A 19,537-nucleotide genomic window follows, 5' to 3' on the forward strand; every position below is an offset into this window, starting at 1 on the left:
GATGAGAAAGTTTGAAGAAATGATCATTTGCACCGGAGGGATCCCTATTACCAAAATCTTTTATCCCTCTAAGTATCCACCATCCCCTTCACCAACAGCCACTAAGATGGAGTGGAGAGGAAGTCAAACCCTTGTCCGAATCTCAGTGAAGCTGCAACTTGGAGCTGCAGGAAGCAGGACGGAGGGCTGACCAGCTAGTCTCATCCCCTTCCCTCCTCGACAAGCATTCTCTTCCCTTCTCTCCTCACCCCGATAGACTGGCCGGCGAAGTCCACGCGCACGGGTCCCTTTCTGCCCTTCCCAACCGCTGCTAGTGGCCCCGTGCCCCGCATGTTGGCGCAAGTAGACGCCCAGGAGCGAAAACCACCGCCCGGCGCCCCCTCTTCAGCCTTTGCCGTGTCTCTTAAGCTCTCAACTGCGTTTTAGACGGGACAGATTAGGAGAGGACCGTTGAGCTGAAAGAGAATGGAAGACTACGGACCCACTCTCCCACCCTCGGGTTTCCCCCCTCCCCTCCCCTCCAAATAACAGAGAATTTGGGGGGGTTGGGGAGGGGATGGGTTTTTAATTTTTAAAAATTACGTTAGATGTTCCCCCTCTCCTTTTTCTTAAGAGGAAAAAGGAATGTTTTTTAGAGTTTTTCGGTTTGTTTTGTTTTCAAATATAAATATGTATAGAGAGAGTTAAAGGGGGAGAAAGATCTCTTAAAGGAGGATTAGCTAATCCCACTCCCTCTGCAATTTCTGGAGCTGAGAAGAAAATCACTAACTTTTCTTTTCCATTCTTCTTGTCCCTCAGAAGTAAGGCTCTCTGAGGATTTATGTGAAAGAGAGGGAAGGTGGTTACTTGGGATAGATGATAGTAGGGGGGTGGGATAAGTTTAAAAGGTACTGGGATGAAATGTCTCCAAGTGAGAGGCTGGAGTTATCAGAGCAAAAGGAAACCAACTGAATGACAGATGTGGAGGACTTCTGGGGCAACTAAGAGCCATGGACAACTAAGAAAGCACCAGCTAGAGTGGGTTGAAGGGGAACTCTTTGAAGGGTCCCGTTTGAATGGTGATTTGGGAGAGTGTTGTCACTGGAGTCCTATTGGTAACAGATAATGGCCAGGGTGTGGACACAGGCAGTAGCTATTGAGAGAAAGGTGAATAAATAGTTACTGGGCATTTCAGAGATATATCCTACCACTCACTGCCCTTTCTGCTCCCTCCACCCAGGCAGGTATGTCCCTACTTTTTGTAGTAGGCTGCCTTTTCTTCCCACTGTTCTTTACCATCCTTTGCTGGAGCCTGCAGAAGCATTCCAGTCTGCAAATGGAGAAAAAGGAGGCTGTCTTGGTGGCATCCAAGTAAGATGGTTAGGGTGAGGGCAGAGTTAAAGGGCTTAGTGGGAATCAGATACCTAAGGAAGAATTTCATCTGGAGAATCTTCCTGGCTTTCTATCTGGTCCCTCCCTTTTGTGAGGTATGGAAAGTGGGTTGGGGGAAAAAACCAATGATTACTATAAATTTGTCTTTGACCACAGAAATTCTGCCAAGATCTACTCAAGGTAAAAGGCACTTAACCCTGCAGGCATCAATTTTCTTCTCTGTATAATAATAGGATTGGACTAAATGATCTCTCAGATATTTTCTGCTCTAAATTTATCTGTGACCCTCTGATCCTACAAAGCCCCTAGCTGTGGGTAAAAGGAGTTTCTTTTCAAACTGTACCTTAAACTTATAAAACATCTGAAATTTCAGTTCTAATCTTAACAACTCCTGTGACTCCTCCAAATGAAGCAATCAAAACTCTACCACTTCTAACTCCTACCCTAAGGACATGGGGGTGTGTCCATTTGTGAGTTCAGTAGTTTAGGATTTGGAGACAATCATATCCTAAAATCATATCCCACCCCCCCACCATGATCCAGATAGAACAATTGTGTTCTCCTAAGAGGGTCTGAGGACATTTAAAATTCAGGGTCAAGCAACCCACCCTTGCTTTAGGCCTGCTACTATCCAGAGTGCTGTCCCAGCAGCTGACCACTGAGGGGCAGCACAAGATCTTGAATTTCAGAGTCTTTTACCTCATTGAGGCAAGAGAGAGGGGGGAGGCAGAAGAGAAGAATAATGGAGCAATGAGAGGGTCTTTGGAGGGTCTTGGGGCAAAGAATGATTGATCTAGGAACAGCAAGATGCTATACTAAGACCTGGGGTAGAATTGTATTATGAACTGATGATGTGAGGGGAGGGAGGTGGAAGGGGCCACAGGGAAAGAAGCAGGAGACTTGAGGACAGGGTGGTACAGGGTTAGAGATGAGGGACAAAGGTTGAGAAGATGGATTATTAGTGGGAATAGCACTGGCCTGGGAGTCTGGAAACCTAAATTCTGACGTGGTCTCTAGCGGTCGATCTGTGAGCAAATCACTTCTGAATCTGTTTCATCATCTGAAAAATAGGGGAAAATACTTTTATTTTGTAGAACTATCTTGAACCATTATTATTATTATTTCTACTACTACTACTGACTAGGTTGGAAAGGATAGAACTGAAGGGTTGACTTTACAACGATAGAGGAGAAAGTGGGGAGGAGAATCAGGATTTGGAAATTCCAGAAAAGTGAGGTTTATTCCCTAATAATCCTTCATCAATTTATTGCCCACCCAGATCCTTTCTCTCATTCAATTTCCTTAACTTTCTTCTCCAAGGACAAATCCTCCAGAGAAGAGGAGAGTGACACTTCTGAGATAATAGGCCAATTCCCCCTCCTTTCACCAAAGGGAATTCCTGCCTGCAGTGATCATACTCCTAGCCCTGGTCCCTCTAGAGTAAAGTCAGCTAGGGACATTATTTAAGGTAGGGAAGGAGGAGGTTTCAGGCATCCTCTTAAGTGCTGATAGAGAAATGGGGTCAGGAATAGAGATAGAGGGGCTAGGGCTAGGGGCTACTTTCTAGGTAATTTCAAGATCATAGGACTACCTTTTTCCCGGAGAGCAGTCCTCCCTTTCTTCCTATGACTCGATCAGGTCTGTGTCCCCATAAGCCCCCTCTGCCGCAGCCACTGTCTCTTTAAGGGCCTCCCCCCCATCCCCCTTTCTCTGCTCCCCCCCATCTCTGTCGCAGCCGCTGAGGCTCAGAGCTGCATGGGGAGACGCTGCTGCAGGTCCGGTTTCTTGGTGTCTGGTCGGTGCTGTCGTTTCCCCACCCCTCCCCCGCCCACCCAAGCTGGTGACTCCCCATCCTTTCCCTCCCTCCCTGATCCCCACCAAGGGGGCAGGGGGTTGGGTGGCCTGGTCTATATAATGCCATGTGCCATCTCCGTGTCTGTCAGAGAGACAGCGATGACTGTGGCAGTGTGAGGAGGCGGCGAAGGCGGGAGAGCAGCACTGAGTGCTGACCCGTTGCCCATCTGCCCCTCCCCAGCCTCCCCTCCACTCCCCCGCTTTCCCTCCTCCCCCTTAGGGTTGGAACAACAAACCCCCACCCCCTTTCTCAGGCCCTCCCTATCTCTTTGCGTAACCCCCTACCTGCTCTGTCCCTTTCCTGTCTGCATCCTCACCCTTTCTCTGTCCCCTATCTCTCTCTCCTCTCATAGTATCCCCTCCCCTCTCCATCTTCATCTCTTTCCTTCCTTCTATTTTTCTTTCTCTTCCCTCTTTCTCCTCTTAGGTTCCTATCAATTTCTCCTTTCCTTTCTTTTTTCCCCATTTTCATTTTATTCTTTTTTTCTCTTGTCCTTCCTGTTTCTATTTCCTCTCTCCCCATTCCATCCTCTTTGTGTCTCTCTTTTCTATATTCTTTCTTTTCTTCATTCTGCTCTCTCTTCATTTCTACTTCTATCTCTAACCAAACCCCCTTTCTATCTTCTTCACTTCCAACTCCTCACAGGCCTCAGCTTCCCCAGTCCTTATTGCTCTACTCATTCTTCCCTTTCCCAAATCCTTGAGCCATGATGCTGTCCCCGATGGTGGCTGGGGGGGTTGTGTTCCCGGGACTCTTCCTCCTTTCCAAGAACACGCTCCAGAGGCTGCCCCAGCTGCGCTGGGAGGAGGCCGACGCGGTCATTGTCTCAGCCAGGTAAACGGCTTCCCCTCTTCCTTTCCTCTCCCTCCAGCCCTTTCTCCCCATCTCTTGGGTTTTATGGGGATGGGAAGGTGGTGATGGAATGGGGAAACTACACTGTTATAAAGAAACATCTCAGGTCATCCATATATCTTCTCTGGACCCCTCAGGGAATTAGGTACCCCCTGCAGTGATTTCTAGCTCCCTTCTCCTTTTCCTTTTCTACTGATTCCTCTATTGCTCCAGAAGACCTCATCCAACCCTAACCATCTGGTCTCCTAGCATCCTGTCCCCCTTCCTCTCCCTCATTTCCCCCTCCCACCACTAGGAATGGGACTAGCATGTGACTAAACATGTTTTCAGGAGACCAGAGGAACAAAGTGGAGAGCTGGAAGGGTGAGAGAGGGACAGAGGGGGCAGAGAAGTAAAGGATAGAACTTTAGAGACACATAAAATGGGGAGGAAAAAGTTAAGGGAAGGGGAGAATGAAAAGATGGGCAGAAGGAGGGACAGACTTTGGAGGAAATGTGGTGCTTAGTTTGCAAACCTTTGAGGACAAGACAATGTGAACCCTTGGTTGCTGTTTCCTTAGAGGAGGCCTTATTAGCAGTACATTCTCAGAATTGTTTCAGTTCAAAGTGATGTGCCTGGTTTCCTTAAGATGAAGAGGAATCTGTTCCATCTTTCTTCAAACAGCAAAAGAAAGGGGCAAATGAGGAATGGGCTCAGACAGGCTCAGAAGCAATGGTGTTGAGTAGAAAGATTGGGGAAGAGGTAAGATAAGAGTTTAGAAGATGAGCCAGAGATGGCTAGATCAGGGTATATGGGATCAGGTGTTAAGAAAAACCTGGGGGATGATGTCCAAAAGATGCTCTGTGAAGAATGGAGCCCAAAATAGAGGAGATACATCTAGAGGAGGAATGGTAATATCCTACTCTTTTCTTCCATCCCGAACCTCTTCCCCTTCTTTTCCCTAGGCTAGTATCCTCAGTCCAAGCTATCATGGCCTCCACAGCTGGCTACATTGTCTCCACTTCCTGCAAACATATCATTGATGACCAGTAAGTGCAATGAGTTGACCTTTCCCCCATGCACTGGTGGAAGGGGTGGGATTCTCCCAAATCCACACAAGACATTCCCTTCTTCCTCCAGTCCTCAATCTGGGCCTGAGCAAGTTAACTGCCACTGCTGCAACTCAACACCCCGGGATAAATTTAGCTTGTCCTGTTCTTAAAGGTCAGGTACAGGAGAAAAGGAATTGGGGAACCAAGAGCTCATTCAAATAGTACTTAATAATCAGACTGCTCCCCAGATTTCCATTAGCCTATCAGGATATGAATGGCCCTCAATTTTCAGCTCTTGTCCCTCCCTCAGACCACAGTCTCCTACCTAGGAACTAGACAGTCAGCTCCCTCTCCGACCTCAGATCTGGATCCTCTCTCAAAATTTAGGGGTCCAGCCCCAGCCAGACTCTTGGGTCAGTAAAGAAAGTGCAGATGACAATATTCTAGATAGACCTCAAAGGTCAAGGTGGTTGTGGGGAAAGAGTGGAGAGAGGCCGCAGTTTGGCACTGGCAGCTGCTGCAGTGCAGGGTGTCTGCCAAAAGCCCTGGGCAAAGGAAGGGGGTGGGGCGGAAGAGGGCGGGGGGAGGGCTTGAAAAGAGAGTAGAGCACAGCACTGTCCAGGGTGCTGATGAGCTGGTTCACAGTGACCTGGAGGCTGGGGCTTAAAACAAAGCTGTGCTGATTCAAGTCAGTTTTCAAGTCTTGGATTCTGGGTCTCACGTTCCCTAAAGCCCAGAAAGCAGATTTTCTGGCTGAAAAAGATCTATTTGACTTCTAACTTGGCCCCCAACTCCATTTCTCAGAGTTCTTTTATTCATGACTTGTCTTTGCTCCATCTCTGTCCCCATCTCCTCTTTCTATACTGTTCCCCTTTTATAACTCTTTTGCCACTCTGCTTTCAGCATGATCTAGTTTTACCATACAATTTCTTCCAATACTTTTTATGACTCACTCTTATAGTTCCTTCATTCCCTCTGTTTTATTTCTTCTCTTCCCCCCACCTTTAATCCTCAGGTGAATGGGAAGGATCAAGACTAATCCAGGGGTAACAGCTGTTATTGCTTCTAGGTACCTAATTACTGAGGGCTTTAGGGACATGGATTTAACCCCTTGTAGCCTGGTAACTTTTCTAGCCCTTTCTATCCTTCATGTTAAAATTCCACATTCTTCTAAACTTTGATATTTGAGTGCTATCTCAGACCCTTTCTCTTTTCCTGGACTAGCTTTATTGCTTTCCACCCACTATTATACCTATATTATATCTTATCCTCCTCACTCCTCCTTTTTGTTTCCCACCTTTTGTTTCCATTCTTGGGCTGTTACTTGCCATTACTTTCCCCTTCTCACAGCCTCTTCTTTCCTCTCTCATATTTCAAGGCTTTTGGTTCTCCAGGCTTTTAACTCTTGGTCCATAGAGTTTCTTCTTCTTCTCCCCTCCCACCCCAAACTTCAGAGTCATCATTCTGGCTCTCCTTATGGGACTAGCTCCTTGTACTCAGGCTTTCTTCCATGGACCAATTCTCTCTGGTCTTTGTTGCAATTTCTCTGGTTTTCTACACAATTACCCCACGTTCCATTTATTTCTACAATTTCCCTCATAATATCTTAGACTTGATATCATGTAAATACTACCAGAATGTGACTTGATTTCTCAACTATTATCTGTGTCTTACTTTGAATTCCATTACTTTGTCCTATCCTTGCTGACACTTGGCTACAGAGCTTCAGTTTTATGAAGGTACCTATGGCATTTATTAAAAAATAATAGTTGTAACATTGCATATGTGATTTTCATGGTTGATCATTGTCAGGACATATAGGATTCTTCTTGCTGTGCTCTTAGAATTCGCTCCTTTGGGTTAGGTTGGATTTTGACCTCCTGGAATTGTTACTTTTGAACTCTTTCCTCACACACTCAGTAGCATCCATTACTGACGCCACCTCTGATCTGTCATAAAAATCACAGAATGTCAGATGATGCTAGAAGGAACCTTAGAAACCCAGTTTGACTTCTTTGTTGCAAAGGAATTAAGGAATTGAGACCTTAGAAAAGGAAAGTCAACTGCTTAATGTCACACTGCTAGATTATGACAATTTTGGTCTTTTGACTCCTAGTCTGGACTATATGACTCCATATTATTTTTTCTGTGACATATTTATTGTTTTCTTTTGGTTGTCTCTCTTCCTGTCCTCTCATCTTGCTCGCTTCATCTCTTGTCTTGGACTGTCTGAATTTATTTTTCCCTAACTTCAACTATTTGGCCCACTCATCTTTGATGTCTTATTGACTCTCTTTTTAGCATTCCCTCTTTATCTTTTGGTACCCAGTGAGACTCTTCTCTTGGTCTTTCTTGCCCTCTCACTCTGTTGCCACCGTTGATCCCATAACACACACACTCTTTATCTCTCTTTCTCCCTCTCTGTGTGTCCTGCAGACACTGGCTATCCTCAGCTTATACCCAGTTTGCAGTGCCCTACTTCATCTACGACATCTACGCCATGTTCCTGTGTCACTGGCACAAACACCAGGTCAAAGGTCATGGAAAGGATGAGGGAGGGGCTGGCCCCCCAGGAGGCACTTGGGCTGTGGCCCGAGGCTACCTGCACAAGGAATTCCTCATGGTGCTGCACCATGCAGTCATGGTGCTGGTCTGCTTTCCACTATCAGTGGTGAGTTCCAGGGAAGTTGGAGGAAGGGTTGAAGGGAGGGTCTGGCCCCGAATGGTGGGTTTTGCTTGACCTACTGAAAGTCCCCGGGGATGTGGGGGTAACGGGGAAGGCCTGAGCTGAAGTCGGCAACTGCAGGCTGGGACCAGAAAGAGTTAGTCTCCTTCTGTCCTTGAAGACAGAGCCGCTGCGGTTACATTCCCTTGCCGTTTTTCTCTCCTGTAAGGTGTGGCGCCAAGGCAAGGGGGACTTCTTCCTGGGCTGTATGTTGATGGCTGAAGTCAGCACACCCTTTGTCTGCCTGGGCAAGATCCTCATCCAGGTGAGGAAATGGTAGAAAGGGAAGAGAGGGAGGAAGGTGAAGTTAGTCATGAGAACTTTGCCTGAAAGGGCTTACTCAAGGAAGTCTTCGATGTACTGGGGTCACTTAGTTCTGGGGAGCTACAGGGGCTAAGGAGGGGCCCCCTGGAGGCAGGGAGAGAGCTGTGGCTGACTAGTCAGGCTCTGGGACCTCGGATCTCTTGTGCCTCCCATACCTTGCTTCCATGTAGTCTGTTATCCAACAGAGTGAACAGAGAAGGGATTGAGGTGTGGGGGCCAGCCTAGGATGGTTCTTGCTGCCCCCCTTACTGAGGCTTCCTCTTTATCCTTCATCTCCACCCTCATCCACTCTTCTTCTTTCTCTTCCCCACCAGTACAAGCAGCAGCACACCTTGCTGCACAAAGTGAATGGTACCCTGATGCTGCTGAGCTTCCTGTGCTGTCGAGTACTACTCTTCCCCTACCTGTACTGGGCCTATGGGCAGCATGCAGGCCTGCCCCTGCTCTCCGTGCCCCTCAATATCCCAGCCCATGTCAACCTGGGGGCCGCCCTGCTGCTTGCTCCACAGCTCTACTGGTTTTTCCTCATCTGTCGGGGAGCGTGCCGGCTCTTTAGGCCTCGGGGATCTGCCCCTCCAGCCCCCCGCCAGCCCCCAGGGCTGCATGATGGGCCCCGGGACTGAGGGGAGTGGAGTGGGGACACCCATTCCCTCCAGGAATTGGGCTCTGGGACTGATGGGTAGGGATGGGGACCAGGGGCCTTTCCAGTGGTCCTAGGCCTGAGGATAGGGATGGAGAAGTTGGGGGAAAGCTTCTCCCTGTAAGATGATAAAGGGAAAGAACAGGGACCAGGCTTGTAGGAAACAGCTACCTCTCTTGTCCCCAGGGTGCCTGGGACTTAGGGACAGAGGGTTTGGAATGGCCAACAATCTCCTCTGTGTAGGGACTAGAAAAGTGGAAATTAGGAGGCACTCTCCTGCTTATATAACCCCAGGGATACCCCTTTTCCAACTATAATCTGCAAGGGGCCTAGAAGAGGGAAATTAAAGAGGAAGGCGCCCTATTCCACAGCAATTTTGGGTAGGATGGACTAAGAGGAATTGTAGAGGATCAAGGAGTAAAGCAGGGAAGGGCCCTCTCTTTTTTGCCAAGGACGCGCCTATTTCCCTTCCCCTTCTGCTGTAGTCTAGGGGAGGGCAGCTCCTAATCTCATGCATCCCTCTGGGGGAGAGAGGTCTCACCAGGGGTCAGGTTGGCTACCCCTTAGAGCTAGCTAGCTCCTCTCCTGCACAGGAAGCCCAGCATCTCTACAGACCCTTAGGGATCTCATTTATTTCCCCAGGTTTGTATTAGTCTCTTAGGGGGAGGCACCCACCACCACCTGGCCCAGCCTCTCCAGTGCTGAGGGCCCCATTGGGGGGAGCTGGGGGAGAGGCTCCAGCGCTCTTCCTTCAGACTACATGATTTGGCCTTCTTGCCCTCTCCCACCTGTCCCTGGTGCTACAGACCTCTTGAGGCTTCCTCCAGATCCAGGAGCAGGGGGAACCTTGGGAGGCGCTACATAAAGACCGCTAATAAAAGACAAGATCAGCGTGAATGCCATTAGGGCCTCATCTCAATTATTTGGGGGAGAGGGAAGGGAGGAGTGGGATACGAAGAGAGGGATGTGAATGATGATTTTGGCTGAGGCAGCTGGGGTTAAGTGACTGGTCCAGGAAGTGCTAAGTGTCAGAGAGCAGATTTGAACTCAGGTCCTCCTGACTTCAGGGCTGGGGCTCTGTCCGCTGAGCCACCTAGCTGCCCCAAGGTATTGGGATTATGGGAAGAGACTATACTTTTAGTAGAAACAGCCACAGTAGGAAATGAGTTTTTATTGAGTAGTTTACTGTAGAGAGGTCAAGGAGCTTTGGGCAGAGATGGCCTGTTTATCTCCTTAGGATCCCTTTTGGCAGCTCCTGCAGAGCACAGGAATGAATCATTAGTTAAGAACCACAAATAATGGGGATCCCGTAGATCGCAGGAGGAGGGTGATGGTGCCCTGGGGAGGGTGGCAGGGCCTTACATGTGGGTGCAGAACTGGTAGAGGATGGTGATAAGGAGGAGGATGAATGAACCAAACAGTATTTGGTGCAAGAATCTGGATTTGAAGCCTATTTGGGAGAGAGGAGGAAAATGCAGATATTTTAAAACTCTTATAGACTTCAGAGTGAAAAAAGTTCAGGTTCACAAGTTTGCTGAGCCAGACAAATTCCCTTCACTTTCTGAGCCCATTTCCTCATGTAAAACAGGGATATCTATCTCAAAGGGTTGAGAGCAATGAGGTATTAGTACATAAAATGTAAAGCTTTTCAAGTTTTCTACAAATGTCACCTTTAGGGGCACATCCAGAAAAAGTAGGGTCAGGAATGGGGTACCAGTTTAAATTCTTACTTTTCCTAGTTCTTTTCCCCACAATCCCTTGGGTCTGGTAGCATCACCCTCATTTTGCAGATAAGAGCTTCAGAGAAATATTTTGACTTGCTTACACTGTCATTCATGTAAGTCTATGTAAGTCTATCTCTTGTCTTGAGATCCTGAGTTCCTGAGGTTCAGAAAATAGGGGCTTCTCAAATACCCGCACCTGAATCTGAAGTGAAGTAAACAGGTTTCTCTCCAATGAAGTTGGAGACAGCCAGAATTTTGTCCTTGGCTGAATCTGGATAATCAAAGAAGTTGGGATTATCTTCAAGAAATAGGGTGTCCTGTGGGGTCATGTCCCTGGAATCCTGGGGAAAAATGGCTGGAATCCAATGGAAAAAATCAGCTAAATGTGCACTTCTACCTTAGAGGTTGACTTAACTCAGCAAATAATTGTAATAAAACTAAAGGGACTGACCAAGTCATTAAGTGTTCAAGGTTGGCCCGTTGTCCCAGGACAGGGCATATCTAACCGCTCCTATTCGTTCTTGATAAAGAGGGCATCATGTAGGGACTATAAGGTATTGGGTATAGGCAAGGGTTCCCCAGTTACTTCAAAGGTCACCTTAGAGACCCTTTGGATCATCAGATCATCCTCAGACTGCTGAATTTCTACACCTGGTACCCTCCCATGTCTTTGGGGCAGCTCATCTGGAATAAAGCAAGGTCTCCACTGTAATTGGAGGTCATCTTATATAAGCTTATGTAATTGTCCAAACACTTAAGAGAGACCCATTAACACCTCCTGGGCTAAAAAGAGACTATATCTCTTTCCCTAATTCCCTGGATTCCTCAAATAGCACCTTTACCCACTTTCTGAAGCTGGCTCTCAGTTGCCTAGGCTCCTTACCTACTCCCACAGCCCATACCCCTGTTAGCCAAAGCCACAGCCGCGACTTCATTTTCCCTCCACTCCAGTATTATCACAGGAGATATTTCATGATGTCATAGATAATTCTAGAATATTCCTCTCATTCTAGGTGTGTGGGTCACTTATAAATCACCCTCAGGGAAGGTTCCATTTTTGTCTTTCCCTCTTCTCTTCCCTCCCTTCAGTCAGGACAAGTTTGGTTACCACTAAACCCAGTGAAACTTTAATCTGAGTTGAGAGAGAGAGAGAGAGAGAGAGAGAGAGAGAGAGATTATAGCTCCCATTCCATTTTGTCTCTCCACCTCTCAGATACCAAGGACATTCTCCCCAACAAACAGCTCCTGACATAGAAACTAAAGGAAAGGGGATATTTCTACTTGTTTAGAAGCCAAGAAAAATGTTTTTCTACTGGATAGTGCAGATTCCCCAAAACCTTTAACTGAAACTATCCATGCTCAGTCTGTTCTCACAATAGATGGAATTAGAAATTAGGCTACTGCATTCTGTGAAGATAGCATCCAGTGAAAAAGTGAAGAAACTGGAGAAACGAGCACTTCCACCACCATCACTATCATGAGACACCATGGGATGGGATGGCACAAGTACAAGATTTGGAGTCAGAAGAATTATGTTAATCCCAGCTTCCCCCTATATGACTTTGGTCAAATCCCTTCTCTACCCTAAACCTATTTCCTTATGGTTGAAATCTTATGGTCTGTACTTCAAACCCCAATGATTGTTACTTCTTTTTTATATGTATATCACTGTTAGATACCAAATTTATGCAGGAGCCAGGCAATTTCTATGAGTCTCAGTTTGTTCATCCATAAAAATAAATCAGGTATTACCCCAGATGCTCTCTATAGACTTTCCCTCTCCCAATCTCCCCGTGGTTTATATTGTGAATCTATTCTCCTTTAGCTCAAAATAATACTCATCAAGGTGAGAGATAGCCCCATACACAATTCAAGGAGACCAGACAACCCACAGTTAAGCTTGTGTTCCCTCCTCATTAGGTGGTTGCTCCATCCCCTACTTTTAGTGATCCCTCCAAGGGTCCTGATGAAGAAGAAGCAAGGAGGTTCCATGGTCAAGGACCATCTCTGGTCCTTCACTCAAAGTTGCAACCTGGATTTTGCCCCAGGGTAGGAAATGTAGAGATGTGTGTTTGTGAGAGTGTGGGGGAAAGGTTGAGCCTTCTGCCCCACAGCAGCTGCCACAGCAGCAACTGTCAGTTGACTTTGCCTAATCCTGAGGGCAATTCCTCCTCTCATAGCAGGTTAGAAATGTTATAGTATGCAGTATTTTCATCCCCAACCCCACCAGATGCAGAAACTCAGCTTCAGCTCTGTTCCTACCCTAATTATCCACCTTCCCCTCCTATTTTCTCTCCCCCTTTCCTGTCTTCCCTGCTTCCTCACAGGCTTCACTGAATAAATGTTGGTGTGGAGGGAAAAGTTCCAGGACATCTGATGATTAACTTTCAGGAACATTTAATAATAATAGCAACATGTATATAGCATCTGTTATGTGCCAGGCACTGTGCTAAGTGCTTTACAAATATGATCTCATTTGATCCTCACAACAATTTTATGGATTAAATGCTGCTATTAGCCCCCTTTTATAACTGAGGAAACCTAGGCAAAAAGAAGTTAGGAGATTATCAAAGTCACACAACTAGAAGTGTCTGAAGCAGTGTTTGAATTTAGCTTTTCCTGACTCCAAGTCCTATGTTCTGTCCACAACTAGAAGTGTCTGAAGCAGTGTTTGAATTTAGCTTTTCCTGACTCCATGTCCTATGTTCTGTCCACTCCACTATCTAGCCGCCCATTGGACCATTGACCAATCAAGCCTCACTTTTTCTCAGCCTAGTATCCAGATAAACTGACACTTCTCTCCCCCAGATCTTCCCCAGCCTCTCCAATATCAAGGCTTGCATTTGCCCCTTCTCTTGGCTTAGAAAATCTAGTTCTCTTTTGATTGGCAAATGACCTTGTCTGTCATAGACATTCTCCAACACCAGGAGTTTCTCTCTCTCTCTCTCTCTCTCTCTCTCTCTCTCTCTCTCTCTCTCTCTCTCTCTCCTGTCCTCTCCCTCTGCCTCTCTCTCTCCTCTTTCTCTCTTAATAACAAATATTTTATTTTATTTCTTTTAAATTTATTTCTTTTTCATACACATTACTTTATGAATCATGGTGGGAGAGAAAAACAGAGCAAAAGGGAAAACCAATGAAAGATTTAAAAAAACACAGAAAAAGTGAACATAGCATGCATTGATTTACATTCATCTTCCATAGTTATGCCCAAAGACTATTGGGACTGCTTTGGATCACTGAACCACTGAAAAGAACCAAGTTTTCATGGTTGAGCGTTCTTGCTGTTATTGTGTACAATGTATTCCTGTTTCTGCTCATTTTGCTCAGCATCAGTTTATACAAATCTTTCCAGGCTTTTCTAAAATTAGCTTGTTCATCATTTTTATAGAACAATAATATTCCATTATCTTGCTATACCACATAAGGAATTGTTATTCTTACCCTGACTGAAAGGTATTCCCAGAGGCAGCAAGACAGTGAAAAATGAAGTGGACTTGAAATCAAAGGGCTTACATTACAATCCAGGTCCTGTCACTCACTGTGGGGGTTTGGGGAAGACACTTTGACTCCCTGGGCCTCAGTTTCCTCATTTGTAAAATGAGGTAATTAGACTATCCTTCCAGCACTAGAGCTTAGTGCTAAGCACTAAGGGGAATAACTACTGTGGATTCAGAAGGCACCCATTATTCTCACCATGATCAACTTGTTGACCAGCTGCCATTGACAGCTATTTCCAAAAGCCTGGAATTATCAGAATCCCCCATACCAGCGGTCCTGCTTCCAGGCAAACAGTAATTAGCCAGAGAAGTAATTCCTTTGGGGAAGGATCCCACTAACTGCTGGTCACCACCTGCCACCAACAGACTGGACTGGCCAGCCCAGCTGAGTCAGCAAACCATCTTCAGGGAGAGATGAGAGGCAATATATTCCAGGGAAGTCAAACAAATGGTGCCATTTTAATCATCCCTCCTCTTAAGCTTGATGAAGACAGCCAAAGTCTTGACCATCAGCCCTGCTTCTAGACAAAGTCTTACAGCAATTAGTAAAGAAAATAATCATCAGGGAGGAAGAGTCCACTTTCTTTGACACATCAGTGGTTGGTTGACTACTGGTGTTTAATGGGCACGAAAGCTCAATTGCTCCAGTAGTGACAGCACCCCTCAGATCACCAGTCTAGCTCCTGAAGCCATCATCCTGGGGAAAATCCTTGCAGAAGATTGAATCTGGCAACTGAATCCATGGATGCTGCATCTCTGACTCCTAACACTGCTACTGAAGATCCAGAAGAGAAAAAAAAAGTTCTTGACACTTAAGGCCTTGGCACTATCAAATTATTTAACACTATAAGCTGATAATATTAAAAAATATTTATTGCACTCTGCTTTTCTGGACCTTTCTGTATAACTGAAAGGTAAAATCTTTTATAAGTGCTGTATCCTCTGTTAGCATAAGAGCTGGTCCCTGAGACTAGGGATTATTTTATTTTTCTATTCCTATCTGCAAAACTCTTAACACAGTGTTTTGTGTATTAATACAATGCTTAATAAATTTTTTTCTTGCATTCATTCCATTGATTCATTGATTTATTCATCCATCCACTAATTCCTGACCCAAACCCATTTCCTATCCAATGGACTATTTTTTGCTCTACTCCCCCAACACCAAACTCTATGCTATCTCACCTTGACACTACCTGAACCAAATAGTGACCTCCAGCATTGACAATGACCCCAATGCTGATTCCCATAAATCTCCAATACTAACTCCCAACACTTACCTACCATGTAACCCCAATATTCACTTCCCCACAATGAACTCAAACTTTGAACCCTCAGTTGAGGGTTCAATCTACCACTGACTTTTCCCACTGTTTTGATCCTGACCCTGATGTTTTCTACACCTTGATCACCTACACCGAGTCCCCCTAATCAATCTATTCCCCTTCCTTTATTAGAAGTGCTGCCAAAGCACACTCATTCCCTATATCTGGTAACAGCAATACTGTTCTTTCTGTCACCTCTGTCGAGAAGCTCTGTATCCTACTCAGCTTTTACCCCAAGTCTAATCAGTTGGAGAATCTTGTCATTCTACTCTACGACATCCTTTGTTGTTATTTTTTCTCCACTCACAGGGCCACTACTTTAGTCAAAGGCTCAACATCTCACACCTAGACTATTTCAAAAGGCTTTCCCTTGGTCTCCCTGCCTCTTTCTTCTCCAGTCCATCCTATACACACCTACCAAAGTGATTTTCCCAAAGCATAGATCTTGCTTATCAGTATGGGTCTCCGAGCTCAAATACAAACCCCTATGTTGTGGTGAATGAGTGAAGCTTTTATTAAGCAAACTCTGTGTGCTAAGTACTGATGGTACTAATAGAAAGCTCATTTAAAGCTTTTCACAACCTGGTTCCATCTTACCTTTCCAGGCTTATTACACATTAATTTTCTCCACCACTCTTGAAATTCAATCAAGTGTTTTTCGGTTCTTTATCAGGATACTCAATCTAGAGCAGTTAAGTTGCACAGTGTATAGAGTGCTGAGCCTAGATGAAGAAAAGACCTGAATCTATAACCGGGGCAAGTCATTTATCCTCTGCCTCCATTTCCTCAGCTGTAAAATAGGGACTAACAATAGCAACTCCCTTTCTGGGTTGTGAGGACCAAATGAGATAACATTTATAAGCCACTTAACACAGTGCTTGGCATATAATATGCATTTAATAAATATTTGTGTTTTTTCTTCCGTCTGGCTGGTTGATCTCCATATCACTTCACTTCTGACCCTTGATATCCTTGTTTCTTTTTTACCCCAAGATACAATTCTAGACATATCTTCTGCATATATCTTTTTTTTCCTGGGCTCCTTAATTATTGGTAGCTTTTACATACATAACAGAGGTTTGCTTGTATCTTTTTATATATACTTGTACAGTATATGCATTTTTATCTCCCCTGTTACAATGTAAGCTCCTTGAGGGTAGGAATTGTTTCCTTTTTATTTTTGTATTCTTAGTCCCTAGCACAATACCTAGCATATAGTAGGTGCTTGTTGATTGCTTCATTTATTAAGGCATAAAGGGAATTATATTTGTTCTTGACTTCAGAGAGTGGAAATAAGGACCATTTGTTGAACATCATAGGGAAGCAGATTTCTTTTTGATATATTGAAGAACATTCTAACAATTATAGCTATCCAAGAATAGATTGAGCTGAGGTAACAAGGTCCCTGATGCCTGGAAGTGTTCAAGCAGAGATAACCGAATTGTCTTTGTCAAAGATATTGAGGTAATTTACCTATCAGACTGAAAGGTAAAATAGGTGACCTCTGAGTTTTCCTACAACTATAAGAGAATATTGTGATTTTTCCAAGTCACATGACCTGCTACCCACATACATGCAGAATATACCCTGTAAAGGGCATGGACACCTTTTATTCTCTCTCTCTAAATTAAAGTTTTTTTTATTTACAAAACATATGCATGAGTAATTTTTCAACATTGACTCTTGCAAAACCTTCGGTTCCAAATTTTCCCCTCCTTACCCCCACTCCCTCCCCAACATGGCGGGTAGTCCAATACATGTTAAATATGTTAAACTATATGTTAAATTCAATATATGTATACATATTTATACAGTTATCTTGCTGTACAAGGAAAATCGCATCAAGAAGGAAAAAAACTGAGAAAGAAAACAATGCAAGCAAACAACAGCAGAGAGTGAGAATGCTATGTTGTGATCCACATTGAGTTCCCACAGTTCTCTCTCTGGGTGTAGATGGCTCTCTTCATTACAAGATTATTGGAACTGATCTGAAACATCTCATTGTTGGAAAGAGCCACAATGGACACCTTTTGGTTGCCCAGTACCTAAGTGGGACCTTGGGAAGTTTGTGGGAGGAGATAAGGAAGAGGCAGTACTGGAAGGGGGCAATCAGAAGTACTTCTTTGAATTCCATTTTGGGGCCTGTTTTATTCCCTTATATAGGTGAGGTTCCATCCCCAATCAATTAATAAAATCACCTCAAAAAAATCAATGAATTGAATATGCCCTTAAACAATTTGAGAAGATTTTGACCAATTGAAGAGACAGTAGACCACAGATGGAGGAAAGATCTTATGATAAATTAAGAAGATCAAGTCATATCTCTGGACCTATATAAAAATGTGTGTGTATGTATGTGTATATGTATAATATAAAAATGGCAGTCAGTCTAACCATAAGCCAATCAAGTGGTTGATCAGTCTAAGGTAGATCTCTAGTTAGGATTCTTGTTTGAGAGTTGGGACCAAACCCTTTAAAGGGATTTAGCTTTGGGGAAGGAAAGACAGAATTTTTCTTTCAACCCCCTCCATTAGTATGTCTTTTGAGACAATGTGAACTATCACAGTAGAAAAAATACCATATGTGGACTCTTCAAAGTCACTGACCCTCAGAACTCAGCAGAGAGCTACTACACCTGAAAGGAATTTCATGAGAATTTTATGAAGAGAGAAAATAGGGAAAATGAGAAGTTATGATCTACTCTTTGACACGTGCTCTCTACTTGTATGTCTCATTCTGTGCTCACTCTCCCCAAGGATCTCATATGTATTTATGGGAGGATGTGCTCTAGACTTTTGAGCTTTTTGTTTTTATAAGTTTTTGACATTTTTGCAATACCATTTTAGTAAATATCCTAGTTAAAAAATTAACTGGGCAGGTAAGTGGCACAGTGGATAGAGCACAGACCTAGGATTAAAAGACCTGAATTTAAATCTGGCCTCAGATACTTAGTGGCTATGTGGCCATGAGAAAGTCACTTAACCCTGTTTCCCTCAGTTTCCCCATCTGTAAAATAAGCTGGAGAAGGAAATGGCAAATCACTTCATTATCTCTGCTAAAAAAAAAGAAACAAAACCGACAAAAAACAAAAACTCAAACAACCTTGAATGGAGTAGTGAAGGATGAGACATGACTGAAGCAAGCTAACAACAACAACTAATTAAGTTTTATTGTTAGTGAGAAGCACACTGCCTGGGGACTCAAGAGCAATGGTATTAGGAATATATTTTCTGAGGGTTACCTACAAAGACCCTGAGAAAATAATTAATCTAAAACTCTGGGGATCTCATAGTGCAAGTGCACACTGAGGGAATAGTCCTAGAAGAGGAATATACCCCTAATGAAATTACAGAAAGTTCTTGCTTTATGTAAGTTTGCATTATGAAAATTTGGCTTTATATAAAGAATTCTGAAAAAATCCTCTCCCTTTCCCCTCAAAAAAAACCTCATATGTTAACTCAATAGTATTGTGCTCTCTCTATTCTTGCCTCTCCACTCTGTGTTCTATGGTCCTTTACCAAAAAGCAAAAATTAAAAATTAAAACTTTAAGAAAAAAAGATACCCTCCAAATGAAAGTAGAACAGATCTACAGAGAGAATTGACACCAAGTAGCAAGAAAGGAGATCCTTGCCCTGCTCCATCCACTGACCCTTGCATCCATCTTCCCTCCACCTGGGGTACTGTGTGTCTGTCTCCCATCCTGCATGTTGCCCATCTTCTCCTGTCTGTGTTCACATCTGGTTCCATGTAAAGTGAGAACTATCTGTATGTGTAACATGGGTCTCAATGCACTCATCTTTTGCTTTGTTTTAAGCATACAAATCATAAAGAAAAAGCAAGTTTTATCTTGAGGAAGTCTCCTTCCCTAACAATCCATAATTCTTTAACTTTTTTTCTTTTTCCTACACAAATTTCTGGGAAATGTCCGAATTTATCTGGAATATAATTTTAGTCTTTTACCCATAAGGTTCCCAGCTTCTATAACATGCTAAAGTTGAAATACCCATAAGATATAGGAGAGTTTCTATATCACCCCTATTGAATATATCCCACGAAGGAGTCACATGAACCTATGAACAATTACAATAACTCCTCATTCCATTTAATCTTGCTGTATCCTAGGGCCCCTGCCTCTCAGACTCATAGTGCCATCTTGTGGTTTGGATTCCCTTAGGAAGAGAGAAACAAATAT

The 19,537-nt window shown here is 44.2% G+C and overlaps 2 protein-coding genes across 9 annotated transcripts; one reads left to right on the plus strand and one right to left on the minus strand.

Moving 5' to 3' along the window:
* The first annotated feature begins 309 nt into the window (after positions 1-309).
* Positions 310-9,700, plus strand: TLCD3B (TLC domain containing 3B). 8 transcript variants are annotated; one of them, XM_051989058.1, is made up of 6 exons: positions 310-800; positions 1,220-1,350; positions 5,023-5,106; positions 7,546-7,780; positions 8,004-8,099; positions 8,473-9,700. In XM_051989058.1, exons 2-6 carry the CDS (start codon positions 1,226-1,228, stop codon positions 8,779-8,781), a joined length of 849 nt encoding a protein of 282 aa, XP_051845018.1. In that variant the 5' UTR covers positions 310-800; positions 1,220-1,225; the 3' UTR covers positions 8,782-9,700. The 8 variants fall into 8 exon arrangements, with proteins under 8 accessions (XP_051845018.1, XP_051845044.1, XP_051845027.1 ...); XM_051989067.1 differs by lacking the exon at positions 310-800 and adding an exon at positions 807-1,017; XM_051989093.1 differs by lacking the exon at positions 310-800 and adding an exon at positions 4,742-4,819 and having other exon boundaries at positions 1,333-1,350.
* A 96-nt stretch (positions 9,701-9,796) lies between these two features.
* C1H16orf92 (chromosome 1 C16orf92 homolog) lies at positions 9,797-13,452 on the minus strand. Its single transcript, XM_051989114.1, has 4 exons — positions 11,406-13,452; positions 10,719-10,877; positions 10,161-10,248; positions 9,797-10,053 (listed from the first exon to the last, which is right to left on the minus strand). The coding sequence occupies exons 1-4, from the start codon at positions 11,455-11,457 to the stop codon at positions 10,032-10,034; spliced, it is 321 nt and encodes a 106-aa protein (XP_051845074.1). The 5' UTR covers positions 11,458-13,452; the 3' UTR covers positions 9,797-10,031.
* Positions 13,453-19,537: the final 6,085 nt, after the last annotated feature.

This window comes from Antechinus flavipes, chromosome 1 (genome assembly GCF_016432865.1).
Source record: "Antechinus flavipes isolate AdamAnt ecotype Samford, QLD, Australia chromosome 1, AdamAnt_v2, whole genome shotgun sequence".
Lineage (NCBI taxonomy): Eukaryota > Metazoa > Chordata > Mammalia > Dasyuromorphia > Dasyuridae > Antechinus > Antechinus flavipes.

Coding starts and splice junctions, on each gene's coding strand:
- TLCD3B (XM_051989048.1), top strand. CDS start 3,933: ATGATGCTGTCCCCGATGGTGGCTGGGGGGGTTGTGTTCCCGGGACTC. Junction 4,061..5,022: donor GCGGTCATTGTCTCAGCCAG/GTAAACGGCTTC, acceptor TCTTTTCCCTAG/GCTAGTATCCTCAGTCCAAG. Junction 7,781..8,003: donor TCTGCTTTCCACTATCAGTG/GTGAGTTCCAGG, acceptor CTCTCCTGTAAG/GTGTGGCGCCAAGGCAAGGG.
- C1H16orf92 (XM_051989114.1), bottom strand. CDS start 11,457: ATGAAGTCGCGGCTGTGGCTTTGGCTAACAGGGGTATGGGCTGTGGGA. Junction 10,878..11,405: donor GGTATGGGCTGTGGGAGTAG/GTAAGGAGCCTA, acceptor ATTGGATTCCAG/CCATTTTTCCCCAGGATTCC. Junction 10,249..10,718: donor TTACTTCACTTCAGATTCAG/GTGCGGGTATTT, acceptor TCTCCCAAATAG/GCTTCAAATCCAGATTCTTG.